Source organism: Plutella xylostella, chromosome 25, assembly GCF_932276165.1.
Source record: "Plutella xylostella chromosome 25, ilPluXylo3.1, whole genome shotgun sequence".
NCBI classification, from domain to species: Eukaryota; Metazoa; Arthropoda; class Insecta; order Lepidoptera; family Plutellidae; genus Plutella; species Plutella xylostella.
In genome coordinates, this window is record NC_064005.1 from 3,661,970 (window position 1) to 3,681,140 (window position 19,171).

A 19,171-nucleotide genomic window follows, 5' to 3' on the forward strand; every position below is an offset into this window, starting at 1 on the left:
TGAAAGATTATAACGATTTGAATGGAATATTATCTCTCATTTATAGTTTAACTTTATATTATATTATATTTATAATTAGTAATGGCTTCTTCAACAAATTTCGACTACAGAATAGGTAATTTACATAAAATCAACTATGCCGCTCTTGTAACCGGGATCTCTGATAATCACTTTACGGCCATGATTCATATAACATCTTTTTAAAATCGTATGAAAGTATGTAACTAGATAGTTAGATAATAGTTATGGATATCATCATTTAAACTCGCAGTAAATGGTTTTATTTACCTTTCTGTCTATCTACAGCACAGAATAAACTTACGAACTTCAACTGAGTAGTTAGAATAAATAAATGTCGCAGCTCATTAGGGCGAGTCCCGGATCGCGCTCGGACCTCCAACTTTTCCCTTTTTATTATTTTCCGATGCTGTAAAAAGAGATCCGAAGATCGCTGATAAGTCGCCTGGAGGGTATTACCTTCAAACAGCTGCTTCACGTTTTTTTTACCTAAATCTCTGTAGTTCGCTTGTGACTTACCAAGTATTTATAAAAAATGTGACTGCGCATTTTTGCCCGTAAAATACGAGAAGCAAAGTTTTACGTTATCGGTGGTCGATCGCTCAAAGTGGCGTAGATATCGGATGTGCTTTTGCTACGTAATATACAGCTGTTATAGCTTTTACGAAAGCAATCATCGTAGGTATAATTTTTATGTTTTAACTGTGTTTTGTATAAAATAAAATGTCTATAAATTTTATAAATAATCATAATATTTAAAATATATTTTATCACTTTTATTACACTTTAAACTAAAATACGTAAAGTGGAAAGTTCATCCATGTATTGCAATAATGGGCTGTGCCAATCTGATAGTCGATTCAAATGCGGCGATTTGGAAGGTGTCCATGACTGCCTCGAGTCGAGACCCCATTAACGACATTGACTTACATGCAGTGCCGTCAGACACGGCCCGGCCAAAATTGTACATTACCGTAAAATATATTTAAGTATACAGGGTGTTGCAAAAAGGGCATACTAAGCCGAAACCTAATGAGTTTATTTTTATATAGAGTTTTCCACAATCTCCTTTACCTTAAAAAAATATGCGTACCTAGTAATTTCTGCACAGAAAGCTTATACAATGAAAAACTTAACTGCATCTAAACCTGTAAAGTCGTTTTTTTTTTTGTGAAAGATAAACTTATGGCTCTACATTATTATTTAGTATAATTTGTATAGTTACATAAACATAACCCAGATTTAACCCACAATTTGTCTATCAATGTATCAATAGATTTAATTCTTAAAAAAACGCAAACAACTAGACCAATTCTTGTGAAATCATAATAGACCATGACTTGACACCCGTATTGTATTTACGAGCATTCAAGGATACAACAACTACATACATTGCGTTCATCAGTGTCTGGTGCTGCCATGCCATTACTAGCTCTAATACCTAACGTTAGAGTAGTGATCAGCGTGGTAGCGCGTGGATGTATGGTAAAGTTGGATATGGCATGCTCAGGGCTCGAACGTCGAGTGTATAAGACAAAGAGCTTAGAAGAAGCAACTTTACGCCTCAACTTTATCGTATCGATCGGTGCCGTGTTCGTAGTTTCGTAAGCACCGCGCTGAACGACAGCGAGCGAACACTTTTAAGACTAAGTTAAAACTTTTAAAACTCTTTTCATAAGATTTTCATGGTGAAGATTATGAACAGTAGGGCTTATGAGTGTTCTTTAAAATAGTAAGTAAAAGTGAACCTGATTGACGGTTTCCCACTACACTGATAAGTACGTTTGGTTGAAATAAGCTGATGATGAGTGTAAGATTAGATCTTAGGGCGGTCCGAATGTATATAAGGTATATAGTTCATACGTACGTCACTCCAGGGCTCCCTTTGATTCAGTACATAATAATGTTTATATATTGGACGACCAAAACATTCGATTCACTGCACACCTGATCATAAAAGTAGGACTCAAACACTGAATACTCGAGTTGTGTATTTACGAAGTATCATTACTTAGAGTCTTAGACGCTTGTGCGCCCAATTAGTGTCGAGCATAATGTGCTAAGTTTTGGAGAAATCTGCTTAATGAGGCCTCCCGGCGTTCAGAGCTCTCACCTCCTCGCATGTGTCATAGATTAGGCAACTCCTCGTGATGCTTGCGAATTTCCTGCGTACATTATGATGGCAGCTAATGAGTACTGAATATGTTGGTTACCATGGCGCAATGTACTCGCAGTGAAGGGCCGTAAAAGGCGTCTCTTCTGTGTTATCTTGTTTTCTTTGAAACTAAAAACCGACGCTAATTTTGCGTTAAGTTTCCGGGAAATCCTCATTCAAAATGGTGGTCCACAAGCTTGTCTCTATTATTTCGAAAGTAATTATTACTTTTCAGGAACAGTCAACGTATTTAATTATAGTTGAATCCAACATTGAATTATGTTCTTAATCAACAACTGAGCTTATGGCATGATAGTAATATATATCGGTCAAAATATAACTATAAATACCTTATTACACGTAAAATGTACGGTTCTTCTAGAAGACTGTTACCTCAAATACAATTGACAAGCGCAAATGGCAAGTTTTGCACTTTTCATTTTAGTACCTATCTGAGATAAAACCGACACAATGCCACAAAATAAAGTTGAAGTTAAAAGAATAGACTATTACTCAGAAAAATGTCAGCCAGGCAGCTGTTGCTAGTTTTTAACATAGTACACTCTTATCAACTCATTCTGAAAATCGCGATATTATGTTACTTACGCACATCAATGTATTATAAGTTTATTGGTCACAGAGGCTTGTTTTTACGATTCCGCCTGCGCTGCGCGAGATACTTTGAATGCCAATCTCAATTTATCTTATGTTTTATGACGGGCTGCAGATTCTTGTTGGCGGCCATAAAATGTTTAAAGATATTGTAACGAGAACCGGCAACATAATCTCATAAATATCTGACTACGGCGAAGAGGAACGATTGCAATAAACTAGTGTATAGAACGTTTTTTTCGCTTTTATCCAAAAATGACATAAAAACTTACCGCATGGTAGGTGTTTAGTAACAATCAATTTGTCTAATTTAGTTGTTAAAATACATTACTATTTGTCCACTATAGCCCTGGTTTTAAATCCTTTAAATAAGATTTGAACAGGGTGAAAGTTATCAGTGATCAATATAAAACTCACCGAATTAACTGCTGCCATTACGTCATCGGTGCCTCGACGTTGGTAGTTAGACTACCGGCTGCAACAAAAGAAAAAATATGTAATAATCATGCACTTTTTTCACGAATAAATCGTCGCAGTCGTAGAACAATGACGGATCTGCAAAACAGCAACTTTACAGGAGAGCCAGTTAAAGTTTTTAAACAACGTTTTGTTCGATAAGATGAAAACCGCTGAAGCGATTCATTTGAAATTTGGTCACATTATTATACGAATGGACTTTTGCAATATAGCCTGTATAATTAGTCTGTAATAAGTCTAGGTTTCCTGAAAAATCAGATAGGTCATTGTTCTATGTATCCTACTATGTCGCATTATATGATACGTCGTTTTTTTACGGACTTTTATTGCATATCTAATGGCGTATTATACTTTTCGTCGTTGTTTTAGGGAATATATGGAAAAATTCAAAGACGGATCTTTAAATAACCTATTTAGGAGGGTGCTGATTGCGCTATATTATTTTTTGTTTAGGTCCAAATTTTTTTTACAAAATACAATTATTTTATAAAATGTTTTTTGAAGACCCCATTGTGTCCAAGCATCAGCCAATAATCATCCAATGCTAAACATAGGCCTCTCCCAAGGAGCTCCACAACACTCGGTCCTCGGGCTTCCTCATCCAGCCACTACTGGCTACCAGCCTACGGTTGTCCTTATTTGTGACTCGAGAATTCGTCGACCCCAACGGTTATTGGTTCTTCGGCAGATATAGCCAGCCCACTGCCACTTCAGCTTGCACATTTTGACAGCTATGTCGGTAACCTTAGTCCTCTTGACGGATACCCTCATTTCTGATACGATCCATCAGAGAAACCCCAAGCATAGCACGCTGAGCGACTTTAAATGAGCGGTGGACCAGTACTACCGTCAGTGCCCACCTATCTGCCCCAAACGTCATCACTAGCAAGATGCACTGGTTGAAGAAGACTTTTGTCTTCAGGCTCTAATGTTAAAAGTCTTCTTCTCTGATCAGGGATGGCCGAGGAGAATATGTGACGGAGTTTCCCAACTCAATTGTGACATTTGTGACCCTTTGCTGGGCAAAGGTCTCTTCCTGGGTCTTCCAGCTATCCCTGTTCATGGCCTCCTCATTCCAGTTCCAACTAAACACGTCTAGGTCATCCCGTTATCTTCTTCTGGGTCTGCCCCTGTGCCGGCGGCCGTTATCGGCTACCCATTTGGTAGCATTTTTACCCTACCTATCCGGCTGCATACGACAGACGTGCGCCGCCCAGTCTCACTTCAGTTTGGCGGTCTTAGCACCCACGACGAAGGACGCTATCTCGCCCAAATAAATTACTCATTGACATATTGTATTTCCTGCCTATCTACCTCAACCCTAAGTTTCGTGCTGTTGGTCATGTCTGTTGTCTTCGAACGGTTCACTTTTAGTCCAACTTCAAGGCTTGCCGTGGATAGCTCTCGCAAAATTTGTTGGAGCTCGGGCGTTGAGTGGGAGAATAGGGCAATATCGTCCGCAATGCCGAGGTTTGACTTATTTTTACTTCCGAAATTGATGTCCTTGTCCTCCCAGGACTGTGTCAACTTCTTGAAAACCTCTTATAGGAAAATTGTAAAGCGTGTACAGCGAGGGTCGCCTTGTATGACACCCTTTTCAATCGGAAACGTTGGACCAGTACCAGGTTTTTCCAATTTCACGTTGGCTGAGCTGTTTATGTAGATAGTACCAACGAGTTCGATGTAGGTTGGATGAATTTTGTGGTGTTAAGGGCGGAAAGTATTGCTTGATGGTAGATACTGTCGAAACCTTTTGTATAGTCAATAAATACATGGTAAAGTGGTGTGTGAACTTTTCAATAATCTGATTGAGCGTGTATAGATAGAGGGTTCGCGGTAGAATAACTTGGTCGGAAACCGGCTTGTTCTGGTGGTTGATGTTAGTTCAGCAGAAAACGGATGCGATTGTGAATTATTTATACATGTGTGATGTCAAGCTAACGGGTCTATAGTTTCCGAGGTCGGATTTCTCACCCTTTTTATGGAGAAGTAAGTATAATGTGAGAATTATAGAATTTGCGGGGAATTTTTACTGACATTAATATGTGAGTAAAGTGGGCTCACCTATTTTTAAGAGGAAAAGCCCCAGTATCAATCGAATGCTGGTGATTGTGAAACAGCTGAGGAAAATTATCATCCCCAAGCAGTTCAAGATGATCCTTACATAGCTACGGATAAGATGATACCAATTTACTTAATTATTTACTGCCCGCAAACAGTAAATTCTCTGCTGTCCGATCACGTTGACTCCCCCGCGATGCCATTCACCCCTAGAACTAGAGAATTTACTGATTGTGGTCTGTCAATGAAGGAAATTGCTGTCATCTTATCCGTAGCCATGTAAGGATCCTCTCAAACTGCTTCGCGATGGTCATTATCCTCAGCTGTTTGACAATCACCAGCATTCGGTTGATGCTAGGACTTTTCCTTTGCAGTTGATGTAACGGTAGCTGTTAATACAGAAATTTAATGTTTGATGTGGATTCTACGGCTGACTTGGTTTGTATGTTTGGTAACTCATGCAAATTGCTGGAAAAACATAATTCCAAACCTACCCGCATGGTACCGTGCTCCCATCGTCACCTGCCTCTGGCAGTAGAGTTGATGAACAAAAAAAGTACTTAAGTACATTATTGTACATTATTTTTTAGCACATAGTTTTAAAAACATAATAAATTAGCAAAAATATACTGAAAAATCATAAATTTATTTATTTTCCATTGAAAATACGTAATATTATGAAAGAACAACGACGTATCCTAAAATAATTCCAAAGAATAACGACGGTTATCTACACACGTCTACCACTTATCCATAGAACAATGACGGTATATACAAAACACCAATAGTTAGGACAAAGAAAATAGTCGCATTTGAAATACCGTCACTAAATTTAACAAACAAACAATATTGTTTTTTTAATACACCGTACCTAATTATAACTAACTTCTCAATGATTTTAGCGAAAACTAGGGCTTTTATTTTTTTTAAACCAAGTTCCAAGAATAACGACGGATTTAAGAGACCGTCTTTGTTCTATGGGAGAAGTACTAAAAAAATATTTACTTGGAAAACAGAATTTTTCAATAATAATTATAGCAAAAAAACATTTTAGGTACTCATTACGTGTTCCATGTGCTCCTACAGAGAACACTGACAGAACAAACAAACCGTCGCGCGGCAGCGGGTCGCGGGGGGCGAGGGTCACCGCGGAACATGGACGGGACGGCACAAGCGCCCATGTTCTACGCGAAAAAATCAAAACCGTCAGTGTTCGACTCTGTATTTCGCTTATTATAAAAGATTTTAAAAAAAACTTTTGTTGTATAGGTAAATAATGAAATTTTAAAGAAGAATCTGCAATAATCCGAAAATCGAAAAAAATCAGATCCGTCACTGTTCTACGACTGCGACGAAATAATTGATGATTTGTATCACCTCCTATCAAGATTACGTAAACGTATTGGGCATCTTGTAGATATGGCGCGTCAACTCTCTGAATATCCAGGACACCTTGTACTAAATTTTCAGCTCTACAATCACTTTAAATATAGTTTAGATTGAATTTTGTTTTACATCAAACACAAAATCGTAAAAACCCTATGCGTTCCATATTGATTTAGCTACACAAACAAATATCTGAATATTTCATATCCCGCTCTCCACAAAGGCTTTCAAATCAAAACTTTGTATTTGGGCCGAGTTGGTTCGCTCTTGACAGTTCTTGTTTTAATTTTGAAACTGAAAACAAAGTATTGGTGTTTCAATCAATACGCAGCTATTAGATACCGTCGACTTCTATTGGTAATTCGATATCCTGTTCAAAGCCAAGTTTATAACAAAAAGTTTTAATAAATATTAAAACAGAGATCTTTAGATTTTCTTGTTTCTTGAATTTTCTGTATCATTAACACATATTCTAACTCCTTTACCATGGTTACCCATAACATATTTTAACATTGGAATCCCGTCTTAAACACAAACGGAAAATAGCAATTAATAATAGCATTGATCAAACAATGAAATTGTCAAAAAAACAAAGGCCACGACGAAAGCGGCGCAGCGGAGTAACGTACAAAGCGCAGAATGTCATCCGACAGAATCTGTGCGAAATAACAAATGAGCGGCGTTTCCGGAGCAAGGTCGAGGGGGGCGGGGCGCGGCGCGGGCGGGGGGGGGGGGGGACATCTCCAACGCGATGAGCTTAAAAATTCATTTATTAAGAGCTCTAAGTAAAGCAGGTGGACGCTAGAGGTCTCTAGATTGATGCCCTGTCACGGGTATACACTCGGGAATTTAAAAAGAGAATTGTTGGAAAACATCCGCTAAGACGAGAGCATTAAAGTTGTTGGCTTTTTTTCATCGTAACTTGGTGGTAGACTTATGCATAATTATCACAGGAACTTGTAAAAATAGGATTTTATGGTATTTTTGACTGAATCGTTTTCTCCCCTGATTTGGATAATTCTTAAGTTCTTCCGCATCTTCTCGCTTTTTTCGGAGGAACCGGAGAACCTACCATCAACTCGAGTGTCGGTCAACTCGGTGGACCGGATGGCGTCCCACACTCCGTGTCTAGTCGACGAAGTGTCCACTCTAGTACAAAGATCTTATATGTACCTACATCACATTTTGATAATATAATTGTATTGGATGTTTAAATTATAATTTTATTTATTTTATTTTTTATTTTATTAGAAGAGAAAACATACAGTGTTGATGATCCTTTTTTGATTTATAAAAAGAAAGTACGGTGACAAGTAACATGACATTTTGACATATAAAATAACAAACTTTGTGATCAATAATAAAAGCTATTGAAGGAAGATCATTTCTATTTATTGTGAGATATTTGACCAATTCTCTTCATTTGTGGTCCAATCGAGTCCGGCATGGACCGACCACTACGCCGTAGTGCTAGATTAAACAAAAATGAAGTAAGTGCTGACCAAGAAAGTAGGCCTGACGACCAACAGCCGAGGGTGCCGTGCTCCGATCGATCATCGAGCGCGCGCTCCAGCGCCGCGACCATGCGCCGGCTGGCGGAGGCTCGGGCGGCTCGAGAGCTTGCCGAGCTGGAGGAGAGACGGCTGGAAACTGAACAACGGCACCTGGAAGAGCAACGACAGTTGGAGCAACGGCGCCTGGAAGAGCAACGACAGTTGGAGCAACGGCGCCTGGAGGCTGAGCGCGCAAGGATAGAGGCTGGACTAGAGGAGGAAAAGGCCCAAATAGAGGTCGAGGAGGTGGAGAAGGCCTCAAGTCGTGCCTCGCTTTCACGAGTGGAGAAGGCCTCAAGTCGTGCCTCGCTTTCACGAGTGGTACATTGGCTTAATCAAAATCACTCGCCCAAGCCTGAAGCGAATCGAAGTGACAAATTGCTAGGCCGCCTGTCAGCCAGAGACCTGCCTACGTTCTCTGGCGATGCACTCGAATGGCTGCGTTTCAAACACGCCTTCGAGTCGACGACTAGAATAGGCCAGTACTCGGAAGACGAAAACGTAGCCCGCCTACAGAGATGCCTGCGTGGAGAGGCGTGGGAGACGGTAGCGGCCCGCATCATCACCGTGTCCTCGGCCCAAGAGATCATGAAGACTCTCGAAATGCGCTTTGGAAGACCAGATCTTATAGTGCAGAAGATTATTGGAGAAATAAAGAAAATACCGAAGCTAAGTGGCTCTAGGACGGAGTTAGTGACGCTCGCGACTAAAGTTTCAAATTGTTTAGCTGCTATCACAGCGACCAACTGTTCAGATTATTTATACAGCCCGGATTTGGTAATGGAAATTGTAAATAAATTAACTGAGAACTTAGTTTATAGGTGGATAGATTATAGCGTTACCCGAGATGCCGCCCGCCGTCCGAAATTAGCCGCATTATCCGATTATTTGATGCGTGAGGCCGAACTAGTGTGTAGGGCTGGGGTAATGGAGCCGCAACTAAAGACTAAGACTTTTTCCTCAGGTTTTGGCCGTCATCCTGTGCTCGCGATGGTCGATGATTATTCCGATTCCGGTGCGGCCAACGCGACTAATATGGCTTCGATCAATGCAGTTTCCTTTCAGAAGCGCGGTGGGCAGACCGACACAACACGACCATACTGTCCCTTCTGCGAGAAAGATGGTCACGACTTGAACAGCTGTTCTCCATTTAGTTCTAGGTCTGTGGACGAGAGATGGGACTGGATTTGTAATAAGAAGCTGTGTTTCAAATGTTTCAGCCCCAAACATCGACGTGAGCGCTGCAGGTCCAGACGTCAATGTGCCACGTGTAGTCGTGGGCACCACACATTGCTTCATCGCGAAGACTGGCTAAATTGGACCAAAAGTAAGCAGTCTAATGGCGATAATGATAAAACGACTGAGACTACGGCGAACTTATGGACTAAACCCGAACAAGAGGGGCGGAGGTATGTAGGAGTCTTACCTGTGATGACCTTACAATGTGGAGGGTCCTGCTGGTAGCGTCCGCACGTGTGTCATGATAGACGGGGGGTCTACCATAAGCTTGATAGACTCCCGCCTAGCTGAAAAAATTGGTGCAGAGGGTCCTCGCGTGAACCTTAATTTGCAGGGTGCTGTCGGCGAAACGAAAAGAGAGAACGATAGCCTTGCAGTTGCCGTGACGTTACACACTTCTACGGGTTCCTTTTATTTGCCGAAAATACGTACTGTAGACTCACTCCGCTTGCCCACACAAAAGGTCGATAGAAAATTAATAGAAAGTTGTCTACATTTACAGGATGTGCCGCTAGAGGAGTATGATGGCTATCCGGAGATTCTAATTGGCCAGGATTATTTACAGCTGATATTGATAAGAGAGAACCGAGAAGGACGAGCGAACGAGCCTGTTGCTTCGCGGACTAACCTAGGCTGGGTACTTCACGGATTCGTATCATCTAGTTGTAAGGTAAACAAAGAATTCACAAACCATCTCCATCACTCTGAAGCTGACGTCGAATTACATGAATTGGTTAATGATTATTTTCGTGTCGATAGCCTTGGTGTAAAACATGAAGAGAATGATAAGTTTTCACCAGGTGAACAGCGAGCTATGAGTATTCTCGACGCGAAGACCAGGAAGATCGGTGACAGATGGGAGACCGGGCTGCTGTGGAGATCGGATGACGTCGCTCTGCCGGAGAATAAAGGGAGCGCAGTGCAGCGACTGAAGGTGATAGAGAGGATGATGGACGTTGACCCCGCTTTCTCGATTGACTATTCGAAGCAGGTGGATAATTTACTGGAAAAACATTATGCAGAAGAAGTCCATGAAACTTTGGCCGGCCCGAGACTTTGGTACTTGCCACATTTCGGAGTACGCAATCCGTCTAAACCGGGAAAGCTTCGCCTAGTGCATGATGCGAGAGCAGAAACAAAAGGCATTTCTCTGAATACGGAGTTGCTAGCAGGCCCTGACCTTCTTAATTCATTAGTTGGTGTTTTGTTCCGTTTTCGAGAGAGGGCGGTAGCAGTTACGGGAGATATCAAAGAAATGTTTATGCGTGTCAAAATAAACGAAGAGGATCAGAAATCGCAACTATTTTTGTGGCGTGGGATGAATAGAGATCAACCTCCCCGTACGTACAAAATGTCTTCGATGATTTTTGGCGCGAAATCATCCCCGTGTACTGCTACGTACATTATTAGAAAGAATGCTGACCAATATGCTGAATCTCATCCGCGCGCCGTGATAGCTATTAAAAGAAGACACTATGTAGATGACTACTGTGATAGCGTGGACACAGTTGAAGAGATGAAGCAACTAGTAGCCGACGTCACTGCGATTCATATTGCTGGTGGATTCGAGATAAGAGGCTTCGTATCGAATAAACCTGAATGTCTTCCTGAGCCAACAGAGACGCCGTCGGTTAGCTTATTGCAAACGGAGAGCTCTCAGCGTACCTTGGGAATGATATGGAAGCCACAGAAAGATGCTCTTGGGTTCGACCTGAGTTTCAAGAAGTTGGAAGCAGACATTGTCGACGGATCACAAAAACCCACTAAACGTCAAATGCTTAAAGTCATAATGTCTGTTTTCGATCCTTTAGGTTTCCTTGGTCCACTGTTAATTCGAGGCAAAATTTTGCTGCAACAACTTTGGCGAAGCGGCGTGAAATGGGACGAGTTAATAGGTGATACCTTTACACGAACCTGGAGTGAATTCCTGATAGATTTAAAGTCGTGTGAAGAGTTTATGGTACCTCGTTGTTATGGTTTCAGTGCTTTCGATCAGTTTCAACTGCACGTTTTTGTGGATGCCTCAGAACAAGCATTTTCGGCAGTAGCTTACTTGCGTAGACACAACGGTGAGGTAGCCTTTGCAGCTGGAAAATGTAGAGTCGCGCCATTGAAATTGATTACCATACCTCGTCTAGAGCTTCAAGCGGCTCTCATGGGTGCTCGACTAGGCGCCACTGTTCAAAGGGAGCATGACCTGAATATTGTGGATCGTTTTTTTTGGACAGATTCCAGAGTAGTGTGGCACTGGTTACAGAACAACCCGCAAGACAAGAAATCGTTCGTCTCGAATCGAATATCCGAAATCAGAGAGCTGTCAAATTCAGATGAATGGAAGTGGTTACCAGGCGAGTTAAATGTTGCCGATGAAGCGACAAGGGCAAAGCGACATGACACCACAAAACTCAAATGGACGACGGGCCCTGATTTCTTGAAACTTACTGAAGATAGATGGCCAAAGATTACGCCGCCTACTATCTTAGATGACATTGAATATACAATGGCGACACGTACCCGACCAGCAATGCCACTACCTGACATTAATCGTTTCTCAAGATGGTTACGTTTGATACGAGCATCAGCTAACGTCATTTTATTTGTTGAAAGGCTCCGAAATAAATCACGAGTGTCTTTGGAGAGTCGGCATATGGATCGTGCTGAGCAATTGTGGATCATACAGAGCCAGCATGAAAGCTTTGGCGAAGATATAGCCAGAATCGAAACGAACAAGCCGATCGAGAAATGCAGCAAGCTTAAGAACTTATGCTCGTATATAGACGACAGTGGAGTTTTGCGACTGAAAGGAAGAGCAAGGGTGGTTCAAGACGTAGACACGGGTACACTTGATCCTGTACTGCTGGACGGAAAGCACCAGTACACGCGATTAATGATACGTCATTACCATGAAAAGGCCTTCCATGGGAATACCGAAACCGTCGTGAACGATCTGAGACAGAAGTACTGGGTGATAAATCTGCGATCAACTGTCAAGGCTGTTCAACACAGCTGTTTGATTTGTCGTCAACGAAAATCTCAGCCTTTACACCCCCCTACAGGAGACTTACCATTAGCGAGATTAGCTCATCATCACAGAGTATTCGCACACTGTGGGCTGGATTACTTTGGTCCCATGACTGTTACGATCGGGAGACGGCACGAGAAACGATACGGTGCACTGTTCACGTGCATGACGACCAGAGCGGTGCACATCGAGTTGGCCGGCAGCTTGACTACTGACTCGGCCATCATGGCGCTGAGACGCATGATGAACCGGAGGGGAAACCCAAAGGTCATTTATTCCGATAACGGAACCAACTTCCGAGGCGCGAACACTGAACTTAAAAGGGTACTGAAGGAAGTAGATCAATCGGAAGTATCGAAATTTTTGACCAATGAAAGGATCGAGTGGCGCTTTAATCCACCGCTGGCTCCGCACATGGGCGGCTGCTGGGAGAGATTAGTGCGGAGCGTTAAAACATCGCTGAAAACGGTCCTCAACGAACAAGCACCAAAGGAGGAAACGCTGATGACATTGCTGACAGAGGTTGAGCACACGCTGAACTCACGTCCCTTGACGCACGTCTCTGTGTCCGAGAGTGATCCAGAATCTCTTACACCTAATCATTTTCTTATGGGTGGACCATCTAATGTACCCTGGTTGGGTAACTGTGATCAGGTTTCCCGAAAGTGCTGGAGAGACGCGCAACGGTTAGCCGACGCGTTTTGGAAGCGATGGCTGCGTGAGTACTTGCCCACATTGGTTCCTCGACCGTCTCGAGTACAGGATTGTTTGTTAGTCGAGGGGTCTTTGGTTTTGGTAGCGGATCCATCTCTACCTAGGAATGTTTGGCTTAGAGGAGTGGTTGTTAAAGTTTTCCCTGGGCCCGACGGTTTATGTAGAGTAGCGGACATTCGGACGTCGGGCGGCATATTGCGGCGACCACTAACTAAATTAATAGTGTTAGGTAGCTCTGAATGAATTTATTTTGTACCTTTAATTTTATTTTGTATCTTTTAAATTTATGTATTTTTTTTGGCCGGGAGAATGTTGATGATCCTTTTTTGATTTATAAAAAGAAAGTACGGTGACAAGTAACATGACATTTTGACATATAAAATAACAAACTTTGTGATCAATAATAAAAGCTATTGAAGGAAGATCATTTCTATTTATTGTGAGATATTTGACCAATTCTCTTCATACAGTGTATATTCTTAAACTTACAAATATAAATCTATATCTAACACACACACCAGTAAAGTTTTCAAAAATACTTATGTGTAATTTAGGTACTTCTGCTGGTACTGGTAATACTTATTCAAAGTAGAAATATCAGTATTTTCTTTATAGAGAATCGCGGACGAGTCTAAGATTCGTCCAGTCAGTTTATTCAATTTTCCACCTAGACTATAGGACTATTTAGTAATGTGTGTCTATGATCGAGTTATTCAAGGTACCTTTACAGTCTTGTTTTGAGCGTTTATAAATCGTGATCGATATGCTTCAGTGGCGGCACCGAGCCGCCTCTCTGTGGCGAAACATGTATTGTTGTCTTGATACAGTGCCAGCGTACGTACGAGTGTCGAATTCTTTATAGCTTATTAAATGACCGAAACTATAATTTTATTGGAACTAATCGACGTACTAATTACCTCCCACACATGAACGCAAAAACAATAAGCTGATTTTAGTGGACATCATCGACTTTTTTTATTATTACATTAGTTATTTTATTTTTGTTACTTAAATTTTATGTTTGTTTTTAAACTAAAGGCGGTTACTATATAACTATATAGGTACCTAACCAACTTATTTTTTAGGATTCTAAGCCAAGTTCTTTCACTGTGGCCAGTGCCCTGTGCCAGGCTAGTTGCTGGGGAGTAAACACTCGAACCACTTTGTGTGTTCTTTATTGTTCTCCTCAGAACATTGTTTCCCAATTTCCGTTGTCGGTGTAAACGCGCGTGTTCACGTCCACGCACGGCGCTCGTCATAAAAGTTGTTATTATGAGACGCAGGTCTAGGAGTAACGGGAGCACGGCCGCGTCAATGGCAGTCTACCGGAGCCCTGTTTATTTCACAATAAAACTGTTTTACAAGTGAACACAACGTCACAGCATAAACCGTGCTGCAAAGAAAAGGTTGAGCGGAATAGTGTTCTCGAGAAAAAACCAACATGACTGCCGCTTGTAGTTGCGGCCGCTGCGGACACGTTGTTTTGTTAGTTTTGTCGGTAACAGTATAACTGTGGCATACGTAAAACGTTCATTCTAAATTGAGTAAAGCTGCGGTAGGAGTTATGTCAGAGCGGGGAGTACGCGACGTGTGCGCTCTCGCGTGTAACGACGCGGGATTTATTGCGCGGGCATGCGCTCGTAAAACACGTTTGTTTGCGATATCTCGTTTTGCTAATCTCGGAAATATTTGATAATCGAGTTAATGTGCCTTGGCTGATACATATGCGCTGGTTTGGTTCGTTGAATAAGCGTGCCGAGTAGGAATTTACAGCGAGAGCTTTGCTGACACCCCTACTCGTTCTGTGTCAGGAGGTGAGCGGGTCGAGGTGCTGAGCACGCAGACACTCGAAGATGTTATGTCTACTATTAATCGGACACGCTACACGCTACGTAGTCGGTTTTCACAAATCTTGTTCTTCTTATTTTGTCGATGCAGATCCCTCCATGTCTGTCACAACCCGTTGCTTCACTTCGCTGTTAACCTTATTTCTGTGCAGCTTATTCTTTCTACTAAAGAGTAGTACTGAAAAAGTTCAGCACCATAATATCTCAAAATAGCCAATATAATACGTATAGAATCTAAAGAAACACAAAGAAACTGATGTCACAAAGCCGTATCAATTATAGCTCAAGGCTCCCAGCCGAGCAGTATTTAAATCACAGGTTCGGGCTCATTATCTCAGCAGGATAGGATAGAAGATATTTCACATTTTCATGCACCTCAGTCGTTGTGTGTTTATATAATTATATAAGTATGTATATATGTATTAAATATTTATATATTGTATTTATTTTCAGATAGGCTTAGTTATATATTATCTATTAGTATAAATTTGTTGTAATTTATTTAGTTAAGTAGTTTTAATTTTTTGGCAAAATCGTGTTAACTTTTTTTTTTTTTTTTTGCACTACCATACAATTTGCTCTTGTACCTCCTGCAGGTTGACTGGTAGAAAATGCTTTTAGCATTAAGTCCACCTGATTGTACATAATTACATATGTATATTGTGCAATAAAAGAATAAATAAATAAATAAATAAATAGCAATAATGACAGCATTTGAAAGTTTTCCGTATTGGCACCTACAGCCGTTATGGGTTGCGGTGAACTTCATGAATGAATAATTACTTTTGCGGGAAGGCGCCATCTTGTATGTGCGTGGCCCTTCCCTCCGCTGTCGAATTTTAACGCAGCACATCAATATAAACATACCCCTTAGCATGAATTTTCATCGTGAACGTGAAGTAATGATAGTCGATGAATTTTGTAGAAAATGTTAGTTCTGCTACCGACCGCCAGGAGCGCTGTTCATATTTTTATACAAAATTACTCCATGAATTCTACTTCACGTTCACGATGAAAAATCATCCTAAGGGGTCAGAACACAGAGTATAATTACGTGCCGGTGTGTGTGACACGTGATCTTTCACTGGAGCACTCATTGGGGTACGTTGGAGTAAAACGTAACCTAGGTAGGTATAAGTATAGTATACTTACGTATGTTATTTTATTAAAGCAGTTATGCTTTACGCCGAGTGTCGTGATTCCGCGGCGAGCCAACACTTTAATTTGTTTAATGTGCTCGTAAGAGATGTTTCAGTACGAGCAACCTCTTTACTCAATTACTTTGTTTGCACGAAGCAAGTAAACAGTTGTAAACTGGGAAGAGCACGCGCTGAGCACAATGTTAATGTGATCTGCGTATAGTTAGATTTTGTAGAGCTATAGTTTATAATATGATATAGCAACATTCTTAAAGCCTGTCTGTATAAAAGGTAAACTGTGTGAAATATCTTAGGTACTGTTCCTGTCTAAATAAAACATAATTTTATGAAACAGAGAGTGTCAATAAAGGTTTATATTTCCCCTTTTCATGTGTATAATTTCTCTCCTCCGAGGTAGTCTGGAAGAAATTACTCTTATTAATAAGGCCGCCAATTATATATACCGTCTATGTTGTGTATTTCTTCTTGTAATTTTTGTTTGTGTTTGTGTTCAATAAAGAATAATCTATCTATCTATATTTCTTTCCTTATCTAAGAGGGTCTAAAAGAAGGGGTAGATTTCATTCATTAATTCATTATGAATAGAATATGCTATTCGTATGTCGGGCAGTTACTTGCGATCTTATTTTAATTAATTAAAACAATTTTAATGTAATAGTATTTTGTCACGGACCACAGCGCTGGGCAGTGAAATAAAATTGATAACAATCATCATAACGTTAATGGCATTATACCGATGTTCCATAATTGTTTCAATTTGGACAAAATATTAATAACGTTCAATTATTTTTTAATTGTAAATATTGTTAAATTGGTTTGGTAACGCATATAAGCACTCATATACACGTATAAATAATATATTATACATGAAACGATATGAGTATTCATATTTATATCTGCACCGCGAACTAATTAAAATAGATAAAGTACCTTCAGTGTGGTCATGTTCAGGTACTGTATATTAATTGATCTTTTTGCGTGTAAACTTTTTATAATATTCTTCTGATTGTAAATTGTGTAGTCCTAGGTACAGTATGAAACATAGGTTTCCAATTGGGTATAATAATTTGGCAAAAATTTTAGTACCATCTGGAGTTTTAAGTACCTAATACTTTATAAAGTATAGTCTCTAAAAAGTTAAGTCCCTCGCTGGTAATCACTCTTTTTTGCCACAGCAGGTACGGAACCTACATGAAACAAGTAAAATAAATTCAATTCCAATTACAGCACTCAGTTTGTTTTCGTTATAATTTATGTAAGTAGGTACCTAGTGGTAAATTATGAAAAGGTACTTACATTTTTAATGGCAATTTGTGCCAATTTTCCAAACCAGGGCGAGGGCAAGTCCAAAAGTCATTGGGAGAGCGATTTTTCCCTAAACTTTGTTAATTCATTGGCTGACTGAAGGTCTTGCAACTTTCATTGCTTTCCTAACTTTGGAGTTTAACTTCTTGTTTTTAGAGTTCAAATTCTACGTTCATCTATTTCATCGATATGTTTATCCAGGGAGACCTCCGGAGAGGTAGTGAAGTTACTGTAAGAAATAAACTTACTTAGGCAACTAATTAGGGACTATTTTGGCTCTTTCCTGCTGATTAATTATTCCAAAATTTGTAAGTTGGCTAACTGGCATTTCTGGTTGAGATTTATAAATACATAATTTTTATAATACCTACATAGTAAAATTATGTTTCAAGCGTTTAGATTAAAATCCTTCAGATTTAGGAGATTCCTATGTCTCCAGTTTTCACAACCTGTAATAGGCCGTGCTGGTATAAAAGTAAGTGCCTAGCAGAAACACAACAGTGTCCTATATTTGGTAAACTTTACAAAACTTTCATTTAAATAACGAGTAAGTAAATACTTTTGTTCGGCGACTTTTTCCAGTAGTGCACAAAAATAGACGCATTTTTCCTGAAATAAAAATGACATATTATGTATCTAGCCTATCTGAAACCTAGTTAAACATTGTGAGATATGGCGTTTCGACTTTCTCCGTGTTCGGCATCATAAGGGTCACAGTGACAGTTAAATAAAGTCCATTTTTCTCTCCACCTTTAATTTGCAAGGTGCGGGTGCCTATATAAATAGAGTGAGTCGCCCGCGCGCCTCAGTTGTAATATCACCATGCAGAAATGACTAGGTTTCAGATAGGCTAGATACATAATATGTCATTTTTATTTCAGGAAAAATGCGTCTATTATGTAGTCTGAGCCTATCTGAAACCTAGTTAAACATTGTGAGATGTGTTTATTATCGCATGGTGGAGAGAAAACCAACTGTGACCCATAAGTTACTGATGAGTATATCAGTAGATAAATATTTGAATCTATAAATTTATAATGCATAGATTTCTAGGTAATAGATATACTAAAAAGAAAGGTATAAGTATACATAAGACTTAAGTACTTCCTTATTATTCCTGACTTGTCAGAAAGTTATGGAAGGTATGTACCTATACATATAGGTAGGTATTTATACATATGGATACACACAGTGCCTTTTCGAAAGCAATACTTATAAGTAATTATTGATCAAAATCTTGTTATTGTCAAGGCAATATTTTTAACATACACTAGCCGAATGGATGGAACCAGTGAAATACTTTGCAACAATATTTAAAAGCTGTAAAATGTAGAATATCGATCCAGGCCGCTGGGGCTCAGGTCAGCACATGCTGACTAGGGTATGTAATTCTGGACTGACCTCAGAAATGCAGCAGCCGACCCTGGAGCCTCGAGGACCTGCTCAGTCAGCCCTGTACGACGACACGGCCTGCAACACCTGGCGCGGCATCTAGTCCTTGGAACGAGGAGTGGTGCTTGAAGGGAAGATAATTTTACTAAATATCTCAGCCTCATCAGCTACTGGAAAAGATTAGATGAAGGCTGTGACACTGGCGGATAACTAAGTATTCAGTTTTTCAA

At 40.2% G+C, this 19,171-nt stretch overlaps 1 protein-coding gene across 1 annotated transcript in view; it reads right to left on the reverse strand.

Moving 5' to 3' along the window:
• LOC105380823 (zinc finger protein 541) overlaps nt 1-19,171 on the reverse strand; it is a 168,931-nt gene that overhangs the window by 109,676 nt on the left and 40,084 nt on the right. The window contains exon 2 of the mRNA XM_048630388.1: nt 3,203-3,260. Within this exon, the coding sequence (XP_048486345.1) occupies nt 3,203-3,220 (18 nt within the window). The 5' untranslated portion in view covers nt 3,221-3,260. The remainder of the gene's footprint in view (nt 1-3,202; nt 3,261-19,171) is intronic.